At 58.6% G+C, this 18,913-nt stretch overlaps 1 protein-coding gene across 1 annotated transcript in view; it reads right to left on the bottom strand.

The window, feature by feature from the left end:
- Positions 1 to 18,913, bottom strand: part of AGRN (agrin) — a 105,531-nt gene that overhangs the window by 12,808 nt on the left and 73,810 nt on the right. The window contains 19 exon segments of the mRNA XM_068414456.1: positions 86 to 315; positions 729 to 944; positions 1,182 to 1,374; positions 2,791 to 3,147; positions 4,311 to 4,430; positions 4,729 to 4,843; positions 6,167 to 6,294; positions 7,131 to 7,265; positions 7,416 to 7,799; positions 8,313 to 8,418; positions 8,509 to 8,633; positions 8,757 to 8,900; positions 9,834 to 9,998; positions 11,644 to 11,757; positions 12,062 to 12,167; positions 12,330 to 12,475; positions 13,495 to 13,695; positions 14,883 to 15,077; positions 15,984 to 16,205. Of these exon segments, the coding sequence (XP_068270557.1) occupies positions 86 to 315; positions 729 to 944; positions 1,182 to 1,374; positions 2,791 to 3,147; positions 4,311 to 4,430; positions 4,729 to 4,843; positions 6,167 to 6,294; positions 7,131 to 7,265; positions 7,416 to 7,799; positions 8,313 to 8,418; positions 8,509 to 8,633; positions 8,757 to 8,900; positions 9,834 to 9,998; positions 11,644 to 11,757; positions 12,062 to 12,167; positions 12,330 to 12,475; positions 13,495 to 13,695; positions 14,883 to 15,077; positions 15,984 to 16,205 (3,402 nt within the window).

Below are 18,913 nucleotides of genomic sequence, written 5' to 3'. Positions count from 1 at the left end.
CCCCCAGAGGCTCTGGGATCCCCCAGGGCCAACCAGTGGGACCAGGACCCCCAGCAACGCTCTGTCTGCAGCCCCCTCCCCGTACCGGTGTAGGTGTGGAGACACTCGCAGTGGAACATCTCCGCCTCCTTGACGTGGCAGATGCCACCGTGGTGGCAGGGGTTGGGGTGGCAGGGGTCATTGCCGCACTCGCCCACCCCGCTGCCGTACAGCACGTCGCTGCCTTTCTCCCGCAGGTCGTACATCTGGTTGTTCACGTCCAGGAGGCGGATGCAGCCCTTCAGGCCGGTCGTAGCCGCGGTACGATCTGCCACCCTGAGGGGACAGGGGACAAAGTGGGTGGGGGTTTTGTCCCCGGGGACAAAAATACAGAGGTCCTCCAAGTGTCTGGGTCAGGCTGTGCTCATTAGCTATCAGAACAGGCTGCCCAGGGAGGTGGTGGAGTCACCATCTCTGGAGGGGTTTAAGAAAAGCCTGGACATGGCACTTAGTGCCCTGGTCTAGTTGCCATGGTGGTGTCAGGGCAATGGTTGGACTCGATGATCCCAGAGGGCTCTTCCAACCTGATTGAGTCTGTGATTCTGTGTGATGAAGAAGCTCCCCAAGCCCAGAGAACCTCCACAACGCTCCCCCAGCCACCGCCTGGAGCCTGCTATGGGGACAAGGATGCTCCATCCGCGGCGATGGATACTGTGACACCCACGGCACGGGCCGGCCCCCTCACTCACGCAGCCATTTGGTCCTCGGGCGCTCCCCCGATGAAGAGGTCGGTGTCGAGGTTGAGCCCGTCGGTGCCCGTGGGGCTCTCCCCGCTGACGTGGGGCTCCCCATCCACGGCCAGCACGCCGCTGCGCCGGTTGCGGTTCACCACCAACTGGTGCCACTTGCCAGGCTCGACGCGGACCTTGCTGGTGACGACTCCAGTGCCGGAGCCAGTGTTAAACCTGGAGCAGGAAAGGGGGGAGGCCTGTGTCTGTGCCAGAAAGGTGACATCTGCACCACGGCAAGGGGGCTGCTGCAGGCCAGGGCGAAGCTGGGAGCACGCGGGAGACCCAGTCCCTCCCCACCTCTGGAGCACGGAGCCACCCCCTGCTCGGGGACCAACCACAAGGACCACTCATGGCAAGAGCGGTTGCTCCACCTCCTCCCCAACACCCAGCGTCGAGGGGAAGGGCACCCACCTGAGCTCCACGAAGCCACCGACCAGCGCCAGGGAAATGAAGTCTTTGCCGCGGTTCTGCCCGTTGTAGAGCAGCAGCCCACTGAGCTCCACGGCCCTGAACTCCATGGCGATGCGCACGGTGTGGTACGCCTTCATCATCTTGAAGGCCAGGTAGGACTTGCCTCCAAAGCTGGGGATGAAGTACCTGATAGCTGCAAGAGCCAGAGGGGGGAGAGAGGAAGGAAGAAGGGATGAAGCAGAGGAGGGACAGGACAGAGAGCATGAGCCCATGAACTGGAGGTGTTTAAGAAAAGCCTGGACATGGCACTTAGTGCCATGGTCTAGTTGCCATGGTGGTGTCAGGGCAATGGTTGGACTCAGATGATCTCAGAGGGCTCTTCCAACCTCATTGATTCTGTGATTCTCTTGTGAAACAGCAGGAAGAAGCTCACTCTCTCCTCTGGGCCCACACTCCTGTGCAATTCTCCCATCATCACCTCCCAGACACTCATACTGGTAGCAACCAACTCCTCTCGCAATGGCATGCCCCCCCCAGATTGCTCCCAGGCTTTAGAGATCTCTCCCAGTACTCAGCCTCAGCGGTGTCCCCATCAGCTCCTCCCAGTAAGGCCCAGTGCTGCTGGTCCTTTCCCAGCCCAGCTATCACATCCCCTGTGCCCTCAGCTGAGCTCTGCTGCACACACAGTTCCTCATAACTCAACTTCCCTGCTCCTTAGATAATTTTTATCTGTCCTCCCAGAAGCCCACATGATGGATTTACATTCCTCACCCCAGGTTTTATTTATTGCAGCTGAGATTTTCCACGGGCTCTGGAAGGCCAAGCCCTAATTAAAATGAACAGGGCTCGTCACCCACATCCAGCAGCAGCTTTGAGCTTTAGGGACAGAGCTCTTCAGGAATGAGCACCCACAGCCACCCCAAGCCCCCGGCGTGACACCAAACTGCCAGCGGGAGCTCACGGGGAGAGACAGCAGCTCTGGTGAAGCATGGGAGAGGACAGGTAGAGCCTGTCCCTGTTACACTAACCAGCAGTCACCAGCTGCCCAAAGCCAACCGTGTCCTGGGCTGCATCCCCAGCAGCGTGGCCAGCAGGGTGAGGGAGGGGATTCTGCCCCTCTGCTCCGCTCTCGTGAGACCCCCCCTGCAGTGCTGCATCCAGCTCTGGGGCCCCAACAGAAGAAGGACACGGAGCTGTTGGAGCGAGTCCAGAGGAGGCCACGAAGATGCTCAGAGGGCTGGAGCCCCTCTGCTCTGGAGACAGGCTGAGAGAGTTGGGACTGTTCAGCCTGGAGAAGAGAAGGCTCCAGGGAGACCTTCTAGCACCTTCCAGCACCTGAAGCGGCTACATTAGATTTAGATGAGCTATTAGGAAGAAATTCTTTTCTGTGAGGGTGGTGAGACCCTGGCCCAGGTTGCCCAGAGAAGCTGTGGCTGCCCCCTCCCTGGCAGTGTTCAAGGCCAGCTTGGATGGGGCTTGGAGCAACATGGTCTGGTGGAAGGTGTCCCTGCCCGTGGCAGGGGGTTGGAACTGGATGATCTTTAAGGTCCCTCCCAACCCAAACCAGTGATTCTGTGAGTACGGACGGACAGAGCTCAGAGGCACGTACGTTTCTCGCAGACAGCTCCCCCTTTGCCCGCCGGGCAGCTGCAGGTGAACTCCTTCCCGTCGTCCTCGCAGGTGCCACCGTGCAGGCAGGGGTGCGAGTCGCAGGGCCGCAAGGGCTTCCTCGTGGCAGGGGGCTGGCGCGTGGGCTTCCGCCGGGCACTGGCGGGGAGGGTGGAGGTGGGTCTCCTGGTGCTCATGGCTCCTGCCGTCTTGGCGCTGGGTCGGCCCGCGGCGTCCGGGCGCAGGATGTGGGCGGTGGTGGCAGCGGCGGCTGTGGTGTACCTGCGGGTGGTGGCAGGTGCCATGGTGGTGGCCGTGGTTGTGGTCACAGTGGTGGTGAAGAGCCTGGGGATCCAGTCTGAAACACAGCAAAATGCTGGTGGAGGCTGGTGCCTGGAAAGGTTTCAGTGGGTTTAAGGTTTCTGATCTGCCCTAAAAGTTTTGTCAAAAGTAAAAGTTAGTACTTCAAAAAAGGGCAGATTGCCTTGGGAACTGCTCTGAGGTGCTCAGGAGCATAATGAGGGCATGACCTACAAGGAACGGCTGAGGGAGCTGGGGGTGTTTAGCCTGGAGAAGAGGAGGCTCAGAGGTGACCTTAGTGCAGTCTACAACTACCTGAAGGGAGGTTGTAGTGGAGTGGGAGTCGGCCTCTTCTCCCAGGCAACCAGCGATAGGACAAGAGGACACAGCCTCAAGCTTCGCCAGGGGAGGTTCAGGTTGGACATTAGGAAGCATTTCTTCTCAGCAAGGGTCATTAGCCATTGGAAGGGGCTGCCCAGGGAGGTGGTGGAGTCACCATCTCTGGAGGTGTTTAAGAAAAGCCTGGACATGGCACTTAGTGCCCTGGTCTAGTTGCCATGGTGGTGTCAGGGCAATGGTTGGACTTGATGAGCCCAGAGGTCTCTTCCAACCTCATTGATTCTGTGATTCTGAGACTTGGAATTCTCACACCCATGTTTTTTTGCTTCTCACCCTTATCGGCAAAAAGAACAACAAAAGAAATGAGAAAAGGACTGAAAGCTGGAGAACTGACTATTTTATTAAAGACCCACAGCTACCTCACTGCCACCACAACAGTGTACCCAAGATGAGAGTGTTCCACAGGGACCCTGGCACGATGCAACAGGCACAAACTGAAACGTGGGAAGTTCCATCTCAATATGAGGAAAATCATCTTTATTTTGAGGGTGCCAGAGCCCTGGAACAGGCTGCCCAGGGAGGGTGGGGAGTCTCCTTCTCTGGAGATATTCAAACCTGCCTGGACATGACCCTGTGCAACGTGCTCTGGGTGACCCTGCTTGGGCAGGGGGTTGGACTGGATCTGCAGAGGTGCCTTCCAACCCCAACCAAGCTGGGAGTCTGTGATCGTGTGACTAATCCTCTGAGCCCTGGCTCTGCAGGGCACCGTCTAGGGAAGCATTTGACGGGTTCCTGCTACAGAGGAAAGACCCAAAGAGCCAGCCTGCCCGTTCGAATGCCTAAACCAAGAGAGGGGCACTGACCGCAGAAAGAGGGGCTCACCAAAGTCCATGAATTTGACGTGCTCCTGCTGAGGCTTCTTCACCAGGATGGTCTTCTTCTTGGAAGCTTTGATCTGCTTCAGCAGTGCCCCTTGGACGTCAGCTGCCGTGTAGGAAGTGGCTGATCGTAGCCAGGAGGAGAAAGGAGAAAGGCAAGAGTGAAGGTGCAGGCCCACCTAGCAGCTTCCCTCTCATGACCTCCCCACGATGCATTCCTGTCCCTAGGGAAATGCTTCCAGCCTTCCAGGCACCAGCTCAGGGTACACCTCCTCCCAGCTTTTCTCACAGCATCTGGTGACTTTGTTGGACAGAAGACACATCCCCAGCAATTTTTAATAAGGTTCTTCCATGTTCCTTGGTGCATGCGTGTTTCTTGGGGCAGCTCCTCAGGCAGGAATCAGCACCGGGAAGGCTCTTACCTGGGTCGAAGTGGGACTCCACGATGACCCGGACAGCGCTGCTCTGCCCCAGGTCTCGCACACGGATGCTCTTGAAATCCTTCTTGACATCAGAATTGCGGAAAAGCTCATCCAGCTGGTTGGTGGGAGGTGAAGGAGGAAAGATGAACAGATTAACGGGGAGATCCTAGGGCATAGGTCCTTTCAGTAAAAGATCTCGAGTCCCAGCGAGTCTCCTTGGTTTCGACCCACAGGGGTTTGCATCCAAACCTCTGCAAGATATCCCACAGGCACATGCAACAAGGCTCCTTTGTGTAGGGTGATAGTTTCACACAGTCCCTATCCTTTATGGCCTGCAGTCAAAGGCAAGAAGGGGATCCAGGCAGTGTGGGGAAGGTGAGCTATCCCCGTCGTACCCGTGGAGGAGAGCAGAACAGAGCCAGACCAGAGACACCTTGCAGTTCATATAGGGATTTGCTATTGTGTGGCATCTAAGTCTTACTGATCTCTTCTAAAGCTGTGTAAACCTGCTGAGGCACTTTGGCAAATCCCATTCTGCATCGTTAAGTACCCGCCTGCCTTTTAAGACTTGGCTCTCAGACACTGCAGGCTTTGTCTGAAGTCCCATGAAGGAGACAGTGACAGTGCAAGGCTTACAGGGGGTTTAACAGCCCTACCAGCTATCTGCCCCAGCCTCGTGCTGGACCAGCAGCCACCACAGCCAGAGGCCACCGCTTCCTTCCCTCGGCTTCCAGGCAAAGACAGAAGAACGTAATTAACTGAATAGTGGTCCCATGGTATAGTCTCCCCCGCTATAAATTAGGGCACAGTGATCTCAGAGGGGTAAAGGAGCACATCACATCCGTGGGCACGTGCAGGTAGGTTGCAGAAGGACAACAGGTCTCTGCAGCCCAGGAACTCTCAGCCCAGCCACAGATGTCCTCTGGGACAGAGGGCCCGTGCCATGCCTTCATCTCCCCCAGCCCTGGGAAAGCAGAAACCAGCAGAGTGTCTTCCATTCTCGGGGTGGGAATGGATGAACCAGTGAATGAAGCTTTTGTGTACATTTGCATCCTCGATGGAAGCCACTGTTGTATTGGGAAATATCACTATTGTGATACAGAACTGCCTGAACCATATGGTCCGTACACCAGGCACACATCTGCTTCTACGACCGTACTGAGGGCTTGCCAACTTCTGAGCGCAGCTTGGAACCAGCTCCAAATACGTTAATCCCCTTGCAAAGATGCTTTGTGTTTGCTGTGCCACACTGCGGGCTACAGGATAACGCTGCTACCCCACCCAGCGCTTCCTCAGCGTACCCACAGCCACGCAAGAGCCAACAATGTAGCAGGGTTCTCCTCCAAGGTGGGAGACAAGAGGCAAGCAGGGTCCTCTCTTCTCTTGGCGAGGCCAGAAAAGCCCCCGCCAGACCCTAGATCAAGTGCAAAGGACTCACCGCACTCTCGATGCTCCTGGCCGTCTCCCCGAAGAGCTCTGACTTGGGGTCAGCCATCTCGGGTGTGTAGAACAGCTCCTGGCCTTCCACCTCCTCCAAGATGAGGACTCCTTGGAAGACTTTGGTAGCTACGGGAGGGAGGGTAAACAAGACAAATGCCTTTAGTTGGCTCGTGGGCAGGGGACAGGCACGTGGCTGAGAGCCGCAAGGAGTGTTGGAGTCCCTGGGGGGGAAAGGGTGATGGCAGTGTGCGGGTAGTGCCAGTGCTGGGGTTAGTCTGGATGGGTCTGGGAGAGCGCCATGGAGGATTAGTATCAGAGGGTGCTGGAGCAGATGGCAAAGACCAGGCTGGAGATGGCAGCTTTTACCATACGGTTTCCTCTGAGCTCCGGCCCGGAGAGCAGCCCCCCTGCACCGGCTGAGTAACAAGAGAAAGACGTTAGGCAGAGCAGCACAGAGTCAATAGGGCAGGATCAGAGACTGCATGCAACCAGAGGAGGGCGAAACGTGGCCTCTGGGCAAGGAGAAGACCTGTGCTGGGAGAGGGAAGAGGAGACCCTGCTCGCTAACAGGCTGTGAAACCACCCCAGGAACCTAAGGTTCCCTTCTAGGGGAGGCAGCTAGAGAGAGATCCCTGCTGTGGGTGACCGTACGGGAGGTCCCCAGCTGGCCCTTCGTGGGTTAAAAGGGGACTGTGGTGTCCAGAGCGAAAGGGGATGTCCTGCTGGAAACCCCACAGAGCAGGGACAGTTAGGGAGGACCTCAGTGAGGAAACATCTGGAGACGGCCCCAGAGCAACAATTTTTAAGGTAACAAGGGCGTATGTGCTGTGACCGAGCACAAGTGGCTCTGCACCATGCTGCTCTCGGTGGCACCTCTCCCCCTCCTGCACCCTGCAAGAGCTCAGTCTGCCTCTGACCACCAAAAGGGACCCCACGGCGCGCAGCCCTGGGGACAAACTCACCCGGACAGTTGCTGCCTTCGGCATCAGCAGCTGCAGTCTTGCCGTCAGAGCAGCATCCCAGCGGGGTGTTGTAGCACGTCGCCCTCTCGATGGCTGGGGTGGAAGTTACCTGGCTGTCCTCCACCTCCTCCTCCCCTGCGGGGCATGAAGAGGAGCATTCACCAGCCAGAGGTACGACCTCACCTCCGTGTCAGGGGTTGAGGCTGAGACACAGCTTCATCGTGAGAGACAAGGGGATGGTTTAGCCCACAACCCACCCGCCGAGCCGAAGGAGCGCACACTCACCGGCAGACCCTGCCCCACTGGATTCCTGGTCTCCACTGATGCCCACCTCTTGGTCTCCACTGCCTTCTGCACTGCCCGATTCAGCGTAGGCAGGCTGGGGGGTGGCCAGGACCACCGGCGCGGTGGAGAGAGGGCGGACGGTGGTTTTATACACCCCGTGGGTCATCCAGGGCGTAGTGGCTGGTCTGGCAGTCGTGATGCGCCTCGTTGTAGGGTGACCTCTCTCAGTAGGCCTGGCTTCCAACAGCAGGGAGCTGGTAGCCAGCTCGGTGGGTTCTGGAGCCCGGGTGGTGAGCTGCAGCGGTGGAGGAAGGATTAACTTGTCCAAGGGCAGCGTGGGCAGCGGCGTGGGTGGCGAGGTGTGGCTTGTGTGAGTGATGGACTCTGAAAGGAGCAGTGAGACAGGGTAGGTAAGGAGGGTAGGTCTGGGGAAGGCTGGCTGTGACACCGGGAAGCACATTGCAAACCCTCAGGCACCTGCCCTGGGCAGCGCATCTGCTGTGCCGTGAGGAGTCGGCCTCTTCTCCCAGGCAACCAGCGATAGGACAAGAGGACACAGCCTCAAACTTCGCCAGGGGAGGTTCAGGTTGGACATTAGGAAGCATTTCTTCTCAGCAAGGGTCATTAGCCATTGGAAGGGGCTGCCCAGGGAGGTGGTGGAGTCACCATCTCTGGAGGGGTTTAAGAAAAGCCTGGACATGGCACTTAGTGCCATGGTCTAGTTGCCATGGTGGTGTCAGGGCAATGGTCGGACTTGATGATCCCAGAGGGCTCTTCCAACCTGAGTGAGTCTGTGATTCTGTGAGTCACAGCACAGCGAGGAGCCGCAGAGGGAGGGAGGCAGCCAGACCCAGGTCCAGCGTCTCTGCCCCAGCGCCGAGAGCCGCAGACACTCACCGTGGCACTGCCCCACGTGCTTCACAGTGATGGCCTGTCCCTGCCGGCAGGCGATGGTCTTCAGCTGGCACTGGTCCCCATAAGTGACACCATCAGAGCCACACACCTGGGAGGCAGAGGGGTAACATGAGCTGCACTTCTGTCCTCCTCCAAGCCCTGGGCCACTCAGCCCCCTGTGGCCACTGCTCCCGCAAACCTTGGTCATGTTGGCCTCTGAGCAGAGAGGGGACGGGCACTCGCAGTGGGCAAAGCCGCTGACTTCCACGCACGAGGCTCCAAACTCGCAGCTCATTTCCTCACAGGATTTTGGGGCTGAGGGGTCTGGGGTAGGGAGAGAAGAGGGAAGAGATGACCAACAAAGCACGTACCGGTCATACAGGCCATGCTGGATCCAACTCCCTCTCTCTCTCCTCCCAGCAGGTCTTGGCTCTCCCAGGGGCTCACCTTTCTCACAGCCTGTCATGCCCAGCTTGCTGCCGTTGGGGCACTGGTTGCATTTCATGCCAGTGATGCCAGTCTTGCAGGAGCACAGCCCGGTCATCTGCTCACAGTCATCGCGCACGGAGCCCACCGGGTCGCAGTTACAGGCTGAGCAAGAAGGGGGAAAAAAAAAAAAGACACTGTTTTGCTGGTGGATTTGTGGAGCCAACAGCAGACTCACTCAGGTCCCCCAGCAATGCAAGAGAAGAGCGAGGAGAAGGGTCTGGGGGAGGACCATAATGCTGACTGCTACCCCGTCCTTACTGACCCAAAACTGGCTGCAGGAACCTGCTTCTACCTGCTACCCTCTGACCATGGTCCTATGGCTTGTGATCCCACAGCCACCCCCCCAGGCACATGTAGGGACACCAGGGCTTGTTCATGGTGGGTTCAAGCAGCCCTGCAGAGCATGTGCTTGGGGAGCAGGACCATGGAAGGAGACACAAGGTCCCAGCCAAGCTGCACCACGGGGGAGAAAGGGCACCTGTGCCACACTTCAGGCACAGAGCAAGTCATCAAGCCCTGCAAAAGGAGCTGCTGGAGGTGACTTACAGTAGGATCACTGGGAGACCTTCTAGCACCTTTCAGTACCTGAAGGGGCTACAGGAAAGCTGGAGAGAGACTTTTTACAAGGGCATGGAGTGACAGGACAAGGGGGAAAGGTTTTAAACTGAAAGAGGGGAGATGATTGAGATGAGATATTAGGAAGAAATTCTTTGCTGTGAGGGTGGTGAGACCCTGGCCCAGGTTGCCCAGAGAAGCTGTGGCTGCCCCCTCCCTGGCAGTGTTCAAGGCCAGGTTGGATGGGGCTTGGAGCAACCTGGTCTGGTGGAAGGTGTCCCTGCCCGTGGCAGGGGGTTGGAACTGGATGGGCTTTGAGGTCCCTCCCAACTCAAACCAGTCTGCGATTCCATGACCAGCATCAGGGCTCCCTATTCTCACTAGCACAGTGCCCTGCTGTGCCCCGAGCCCCACAGAGCAGGGCAGGGAGCTGTGCCAGCCCCGAGCGGCGCGGGCCGCGGGTCCCAGCGCAGCACTCACGCGTGCAGCCGCTCTTGCTGTCGGTGACGATGCCGCGGAAGTTCCAGAAGCCGGGCTCGCAGCGGTCGCACTTCAGCCCCCCCACGCCGGGCTTGCAGGAGCACTGCCCCGTGGCGGGGTCGCAGGCCCCCCCGTAGGAGCCGTAGGGGTTGCACTGGCAGGTGCCTGCGGGTCAGAGGGAGACAGAGCGTGAGGCTGAGCCCTGAGGAGGCAGGGGGGATGGCGGGGTGGGGGGACCGACTGCTGAGCCACCGAGCTGCTCAGCCAGGGCACGGACGTGGTCCCACGCTGGGCAGGAGGTTTCACCAGCTGCTCCCCACCCTCCTCCTCTGCCCCAGCTACAAGGCGGAACGAAACCTTCAGGGATTAACCCGCTCGCTTGGCTGTCATCAAGATCTCCTCTCTCATTAACATCAAAGGGAGAGGAAGCTATTAGAAGTTTATTATTAATTCATTAATTAGGAACTTGATGGAGGGAAATGATCCAAAGATAGACAGAGAGACGCTGCCTTTATCCCCAGGGAGTAGCAGGAAGGGGATAAGGGGCAGAGCTGCAGAGAAAGGGAGACAGCAGGAGCAGGGAGTAGGGTGCATAAACCCCCCCAGCCTGCCCAGGGCAGGGAAATGGCACGTCCAGAGCAAGCAGCACTGGCTAAATGCTTTTTAAACACTACAGCACATTAACCACCACCACACCCTCACCAGGCTGGCGTGAGCCAGGCCCAGGCACGGCCTGAATCGTGTCCCTGCGGGGTAGTGGCTTTCCCTAACACACAGCCTCAGCTGTTGAGAGTTCACTAATGCCTCTCCAAATGTGCCTTCTGCTAAAGTGCTGACTCCAATAATCATTTAATAAATATTAATGAATCATTTGTCAGCTCAGCTTCCTGCACAGCGCAGTCACCCACCAGTCCTGGGGTGCCCTGCAGAAGGTCCCTGGGTGAACCCTAGCTCTGTTCCACCTCAGCCTGCAGCACAATTTAGCCTGGAGAAGAGGAGGCTCAGAGGTGGCCTTAGTGCAGTCTACAACTACCTGAAGGGAGGTTGTAGCGCAGTGGGAGTCGGTCTCTTCTCCCAGGCAACTAGCGATAGGACAAGAGGACACAGCCTCAAGCTTGGCCAGGGGAGGTTCAGGTTGGACATTAGGAAGCATTTCTTCTCTGCAAGGGTCATTAGACACTGGAAGGGGCTGCCCAGGGAGGTGGTGGGGTCACCATCTCTGGAGGGGTTTAAGAAAAGACTGACATGGCACTTAGTGCCATGGTCTAGTTGCCATGGTGGTGTCAGGGCAATGGTTGGACTCGATGATCCCAGAGGGCTCTTCCAACCTGAGTGATTCTGTGATACAAGCAGTATTTTTGTCACTCGGGCTGGTAAAAAGCCCTGTGCAATGGGCTAAAGGCACAGAGGGCTTGGGCTGGCCCTAGAGGCACCTTCTGGGGCATCCAGCATGGGCTCAGCACCAGACAAGTTCTCCGCCACCTTCCCGTCTTCCTGCATTTCAGAGGAATTTAGACCTGGAAGGTGACTCAGGGCTTTTGGAAGGACAAGAGCATCACTAGTAGATACAGAAGGTGAAGCGTGCGTGCACATCTCCACGTGTGCCTGCTGCGAGCCTGGAGCTGGGGATAAACAGAGGCTTTTTGAGCCTGGGAGGTCACCAGTTAGCTAAGGAATGGGGAGGGCCCACCTCCCTTCGCTTCCCCTGGGATGGGACCCCAAGTGCCCCCTCCACCCGATCTCTCCTGCCTTCCAGCCATCCCTGAAGGTCCTCCACGTCCCCCCGGGTGGGAACACAATATCCACTCACTTGGGCATCCAGCTGCACCCACTCCGAGCGCCAAGGTCATGTTGTCTGGGCAGCATCCATAGATGGTCTGGCTGCAGTGCACAACCAGGAGAGGTGGTGGGGTTGTGGCAAGGGCTGCGGAGGAAGGTAGAGGGGTAGAGGTTACCTTCGGCACACAGGTTGCTGTGGGGCAGAATTGCCAATTTAGCAGCATTTCTGCTAAACCACACGGTCCCTGCAGAGATGCTGGGAGCAGGGACGAGGTGAGGTCCTACCCTGGGCCAGGGCAAGCACAGGGCACGGAACAGGAATGATGCAGCAGGGATCAGCAAGCCAACACTGCTGTGCCCTCAGTGGGCACTTCCTTGCTCAGCCCCAGGGAAAGGGCACCAGGCTGGGGACCAGCGCACACAGCCTGGGTCAGCCCGGGGGGACTCACCGCGGCAGGCTCCTTGGCTGGTGACATAGAGATCCTGGCGTTTTTCACACCGTGTCTTCTTCAGCTCACACTCGTTGGCGTAGGTCACGCCATCAGAGCCACACACCTGCCAGGACAGGGAGGGAAGCAGCTCAGGGCAGTCCCTGGCACAGGGAGGCAGGATCCCTCTCCATGGGATGCCCTCTCCTGCCCAGGAAGCATGCGGGAAGGCTACTAGGGAGAGGAGAGGAGGGGAGCAAAGATGCCCAGAGCTGCTTGGCATGCTTACCGGGCTGCGTGGCACTGCCAGGCAGGTGAAGTCACACACACAGCGGTCATCCTCCGCGTCCTCGTCCCACCAGCCCCCGTACTGCCGGCACCGGTCCTGCTCACACTCACTACCGTCGCCGGAGCCCGAGCCCCCCGAGCCGCACTCTGGAGCGAAGGAGGACACGGTGAGAGAGGGCAGAGCGAGGGGGACGCAGAGGGGCCGGGGCCAAAGCCCTTCTCCCTACACGAGGCTGTGCCCCAGATGGGGGAAGCAGCCCACAGCTGGGCTTAGGCTGAAGCTCAGTTAGGCAGATATCCTTAACAACAGCTAAACCCTGTCCCTAGCCCGGCTGCCTCTCCAGAAGATGCTCAGAGCTTCAGCAGCTACAGAGAGACATTGCTGATTTCAAAGGGGAAGGGAGGGCAGGAAAACCTGGCCCTTTTTATGGAGTGATCAAAGACTGGGATTTGGCATTACACAGAGAATTATTTAAGATCTTTTCCCAGAGGGACATCAGCCTGAAATTCCCCGAGGAGGGCTGTGATCAAACACCGTGTTATGTCTTCCCCTCTCCCTAAGCTCTGCCATAGCACTGAAGTCCTTTCCAGCTAGACTACATGTGCAATGAGCCAGCGAGTCTCAGCTCGTCAGGCCATCAGAGCAGCGAGGTTTATGTGCCTCCTGTACTGGGATTCAGCCAACGTTAACCCACAGCTTTCCCCCTAAACTGGGAACACTCAGCAGGTTCTTAGTTCGTAGCCTGGCCAAGCCCACGACCTTCGCTGGTGCTCAGGACCGAGCCAACAGCGGCCACTGGCCAGGCCCTTGGGCAGTCCCTGGGGCAGAGAGAAGCAAAGCAGGAGCCAGGCTCCGTTTCCCCTGGCCGAGACCCGCTGAAGTGTGACATTAAAGCAGTGACAACCGCCTTGATCAGGTGGCACCACCCCTCATCACTGCTGGTGACAGAAAGACGGAGGGGAAAGGGAGGCGGCAGGGGTGCTGGGTGGCCAGGAGGGATGGAGAGGGCTGTGCTGGGGACACCGGGGGTGGCACAGGGCACTACACCCAAGCTTGACGGGGGGAGCAGCGAGGGGGAGAGCCCGTGGGCGTGCAGCCTTGCTCCTTCCTCACCCTTTCCCCCCCGTTTCGTGCCCGCGCAGCCATAGGAACGGTGTCAACCTACCATCCTCGCACGGCCCCATCCTGGCCACCTCGATGCTCCTCTTCTGCTGGCAGGAGGCCACCCGCAGCTCGCACAGGCTGCCGTAGGTGAGGCCGTCGCTGCCGCACACCGGGGCGAAGGGCTGCCGCTCGCAGCGCGGGCACACGCACTGCCCGCCCGCGCACCGGCTGCCGAAGGAGCACACCGTGCTGCCGCACGACTCTGCGGGGCGAGAGGGAGAGCCAGCGTGAGACCTCCTGGGGACCTTCAGAGCCAACTTCCCAGCATCACAGAGCTGGGGACCACTAACGCCGTGCCCCCAGAGGCAAGAAGAGAAGCCCTCCTTCCCCAGAGTGGTTTGTTACTGCTTATTTAAACCACACAAAGACTCTGCAACGGGCAGGTGCCAGCCCTGAGCATTTCTGATCCCCATCAGCACCCATGGGTGTTGTGTCCAGCAGCTTCTTCTAAGACACCAGTAAGAAATCCCATTTGCTCTCATGGTGACTTCAGCCTCACCATGCCCATGGAGCACTGAGAGTCATCTGTCACACTCAGTGCCTCTTCTCTCCCCAGTTTAGAGAGGATCTCCATGCACAGGCCAGCCTTGGGACACAGACCCAGCAGGGCAGGTTTTATGAGGCTCAAAGCATTGCTTTTCCTGTGGTAGCATTCATCCTAATGAAGAACCCAGGCAGGGCTTTTAATTCATTAATTCATTAATTAATTAGCACAGACAGTTCCCTGTGCTGGGGAGTGGGGAGGAAACACATGAGCAAAGAGGAATTAACCCCAGGGGATGGAGGGAAGGGAAAGCAACTGAGATGAACTGTGATCAAACAGACCCTCGATGCTTTCAGTTCTGGTGATTGCTATTAACGTGTTTTCAGCCCAATTTCTTTGCTGGCCTCAGTGGACATCAGCCCAATTTCTTTGCTTGGCTCTGACAAGTAACAAACAGGGCAGATACCACCTATGATGTATAGCTACGGCTAGAAGGGAGAAGCTGCTTGAGAGACTCAGGATGCCCAATTCTTGTGAAGCCCAAAGGGAAGACCACGCCAGACGAGGCGAAAAGCCTCAGGAGCATCTCCAAGTGACCAGCCAGGAGCTGCAGCCCTGGGCCAGGCTGCTGGGTGTCCCTGCACAAGCCCTGGTACTCTGGAGTTGAGATGCTCCTGGGAAGTCCCCAAAACAACTAATAAGGGCACCAGGAGGAGCGTCAGGGACACCCTCTGCACATCCCAACCCTGGGGTTTCTCAGGTGCCTCCCAGGGCTGGCAAACCCAGGGGCCGTGAGCCTTGGACGGCCACAGCCAGGCAGCTCTGCGGGGCCTGGGCAGCGAGTAGGGCTCAGCATCCGCTCGCCGGAGCGAGCCGAGAGCAGGAGGGGACCTTGCCAGACTCACTGCAGTCTCCCTGGGCGGCCACCAAGATGTTGGTCTGCTGCGTGCACGCCCGGACGTGGAGCTCGCACTCGCTGCCATACGTGTTGCCGTCCGTGCCGCACACGGGCTGGGAGGAGGGCACGCACTCCGTGGGGCACACGCACCGGCCCGTCTCCGCCTCGCAGATGGCCCCAAACCGGCACTTCCCGCAACGGTCTGCGCAAAGAACACAACCGGGAGGTTACAGACAGCAGGTCAGGCTGGCATCGCTGGCTAACAAAGGGCCAGAGCAGAAATAAAACCCCAGGGCGAGCACCCGCGGACACCGGCCGCCTCACTGGGACCAGGAGCCCCAGGGAAGGAGCCGAGGTGATGGGCTGCAGGAGGAGGGGGGTCAGGCTCGGAGGCAGAAAGGCAATAACTACTTGTAAAAGCTGTCAGGGCCAGGAGGAAGTGTGATGAAATGTCCCCGGAGCCGTACGCCGTTACAGCTAAATAGGGGGAGGGAGAGAGCGCGGGGCTGAGCGCGATTAAGAGGAGCGATAAATCAGCCCCGGCCCTGGGAGGAGGAGGAGGAGGAGCGTGGCATCCCCGGCAGCGAGCGGCCAGTCTCCCAGGGGAGAGGCGGCAGGGCTCCAGCCAGCACATCTCCTCTCTGCTGACTCCGGGTGTTTAGTGATTCACGGCCTCATTTTCTCCTTCAAACACCCCCTCTTCCCTCCCCGCCATTCAATTCATGAAGAATTTGGCTCCAAGATGAATTTTCTTATTTTTTCTTTCGCGCAGCAGCTGCTGCCTCTGCATGGGGGAGGGAAGATGCAACAACCCCCTGCTCTGTTTGTGCAGGCTGTTGGCCCGGAGGTTGCTGTCTACAGCACAAAGCTTGCAGGCACGCCTGGGCTCGGGAGAGGGGCTGCTCAGGGCAGGCTGGGTGCAGACAGGGCAGCTCCTTCCTACAGGGCACTCGGGCGCGTGGGTTGGAACGGGATGGGCTTTAAGGTCCCTCCCAACCCAAACCAGTCTGTGGTTCTATGATTCCAAGCCACTGCCCGCTCCCAGCAAGCGAACCCGGCTGTGGCCAGCAGCAGCAGGAGGAGGAACCCCCCCGAGATCGGCTCTTACCGCAGGGCCCCTTGTGCTTCACTTTGATCTCCCTCTTGAGGACGCAGGCCATGGAGTCGAGCTCGCAGGGGTTGCCGTAGGTGCGGTTGTCGCTGCCGCACACGGGGTCGTAGCGGCCCTGGCACACCTGCTGGCACTCGCACACGGCCTCCTGGTTCTTCACCACGCACGTGGCCCCGAAGGTGCACTCCACGCTCAGGCAGGGGCTGGGTGTGCCCAGGTCTGCAGAGGGGACAGGAGAGAAAGGCAGGGTGTCAGCGTGCCGCTTGCCCAGCTCCCCCGGGCACAGCAAGGCATGCCAGCATCCCCCCAAGCCATGGCGAACGCACAGAGCTCTTGGCCTTGGCACCAGCCCAGCCCCTGCACCCTCCATGCCACCCCGACATGCCCGGCTCAGCACCCTCCCCATGCTTGGCAGAGGTTAGGGATGGGAAGCAGGCACAAGATCTTCTCCCTGCACGCCATGAACATGACCTCCTGCCTCGTCTCCTCCACCCCATCCCCATCCCAGCTACGTTCTGCCCCAAGGGGTTGGCCAGAGGTTGGATCAGCCCCATGGGTTTCTGCACCAAACCCCCATGTCTGGGGCTCCCCAGCAGCTCCCAGCCAGCATCAAGAACAAGCACCATGTGCTGAGGGAGGGCAGCACAGGCTGAGGCCCCTCGATGCCAGGAGAGGAGCCAGCACTTCTCTTCCCGAGCACACGTGGTGCCACAGGCCCACCTGTGAAGTGAGAACTGAATGCCCAGCTCTGTGGCAGAGAGCAAGGAGGCAGCAGAAAGCCCTCCTCAGCGTGGGTCTTGGTGCCTCCAGGACACTCACTACCCCATCACACAGTACCTGGCACCGGCTGCCGAACCCGCAGTAGCCAAAAAGCTCACGCAGGGATAGTTCCCTTCACTGAGGCTCTAGGAGCAGAGCCCTGAGGCTCCCTGGGGACAGACGGGTAATGCTCCACAGCATGTCTTACAGAGAGGCAGCAGTCCCCTCTGCTCACTCACTGGAGCTGCTTAAACAGCGTCAGTCAAGCAGGTGGCACCATCCCTGCAAGATGCCCAGCAGTGAGGAGGTGAGCAGCCAACCCTGATGGTGCCAGCAAGGAGAAAAGGCTGCGTCCAGCTCCCTGGTGCAGCTCTGCAATGGCCGGCAGGGAAAGCCCTGTGGTTCCCCCAGGTTTCCAGCCCAGCATCCCCCCAGCAGCCAGAAGCCAAGCCAGGACTGGGGACAGACCCAGCACTGCCCATCGAGCCCTTCTTGTGACTCAAGAGAAAAGCCCTGAGGACCTGGGGCAAGGAAAGGACACAGATTTAACCCGTGCTGAACACTGACAAGGACACGTGACAAAACAGACATGGGGAACAGACAATGAGGCCAAGGTGAGATGGATGCACCAGGCAGACACAGTGCCGGACAGCGAGATAAGCCCAGAGCCAAGGGCGGTGGGGAAGACAAGGTCCTCCAGAGCCTGCTGGTGTGGCACAGGGTGGGCAGGGGCAACAGGTCCATCCTCCCCTGCTAGGACCAAGGTGGTGGATCTGCAGAGCTGTGCTTAGCTGTTCTGCTTTGATTCTTGGCCCTTCTCCACCTTGCAGGCAGGGAAACTGAGGCACAGAGCAAAAATGCTCATTCTGCACCCTGACTGACTCAAGGGCATGATCCCCTACCCGCTGCTGAGCGGTGCAGGAACCTAACCGAGCCCTGGGGACACTGAGCTCTCCTGCAAGCCTTGCCTGGGGGTGAGGGAAGAGGCTCTGAAGCTGCTTTGTAACCCATCACGCCCCATCAATCCGTGTCCACGACACAGCACCAGCTCCGCAGGGATACAGGGGAGTATTCTTAGAGAAGAACCACATCTGAGCACAGACAGCTCCCCGGTGCTTCAAAAGGCACGCGGCGCTTTGCTGGCCACTGGGGAGGGAGCTGCCATCCCTGCAGAGCCCCTGCCCTTGCACAAACAAGCACGACACACACTATGGAGTGCAAAGGGACAAGCATCACAGTCCCAGGCAGGCAAAAGTCTCTGGGAAAGGGGAGGTGGGGAAGAGAGGGGGGGGTTAGTCGCGGGCAAAAGGAAAGGTGAGATCAACCAGGAGCAGTCCAGCCTGCTGTATCAGCCGCAGAGGGGCTTGCTAAGGGCTGGGGGGCTCACAGCACCCACCTCTGCTCCCACTCTCATTTGCCTCGAAGGGTCAAGCCGCAGCAAGCATCAGACAAGACCCCACTGCACTGCAAGGCATTTCCACTCCAGCAGAAAGTGTTTGGGGCGAGGGATGGGAGCAAAACGAGGGCAATCTCTCCATCCCAGGGGCTCTCAAGCAAAACTAGAGAGGAGGGGAGCAGTGAGAAGAGGCCAGGACTGTCACTGGCTACGGAGAAGGGGAGAAAGCCGACCTCCTAGCAGAGATGTCCGGGTAGGGAGCAGAAGGGTGCTGCGAGGACACAATTCCTTCCTCCAAACAGGCAACACTGTAAAACACAAGACACAGACGAAAAAGGAAAGAGAGAGCAGAGGGAGAAAGAGAGCAGTGGAGGAGAGAGCAGAGAGAGGCAGGGAGGAGAAGACAGATGCAACTACAGACACCTTCCCTCCACCTCCTGTCCACATCGGTCTCATCCCATCCCTTCCTTCTCAACCGCCCCATCACGGTATAAAAGTAGAGAAGGATTAAACACAAGGCCTGGACGGTTTTGTTTGGCTTTGCCTCCTTCGCCTTGCTGCTGGAAAAGGCAGCAGCAGAGCTCAGAGTTCATTAGGCAGGTACGTGCAAGAGATTAAAACACCGTGACCATACCAAGGGCCTTTCTTTTCCTCTCCTTCCCCAGCTCCGTACATAGAATCGTCACAGAATCACAGACTGGTTTGGGTTGGAAGGACCTTAAAGCCCATCTAGTTCCACCCCCCTGCCACAGGCAGGGACACCTTCCACCAG

This window comes from Nyctibius grandis, chromosome 17 (genome assembly GCF_013368605.1).
Source record: "Nyctibius grandis isolate bNycGra1 chromosome 17, bNycGra1.pri, whole genome shotgun sequence".
In the NCBI taxonomy this organism is placed as follows: domain Eukaryota; kingdom Metazoa; phylum Chordata; class Aves; order Nyctibiiformes; family Nyctibiidae; genus Nyctibius; species Nyctibius grandis.
The sequence above is the reverse complement of the archived record's forward strand: the minus strand, read 5'-3'. Positions and strand labels throughout refer to the sequence as shown.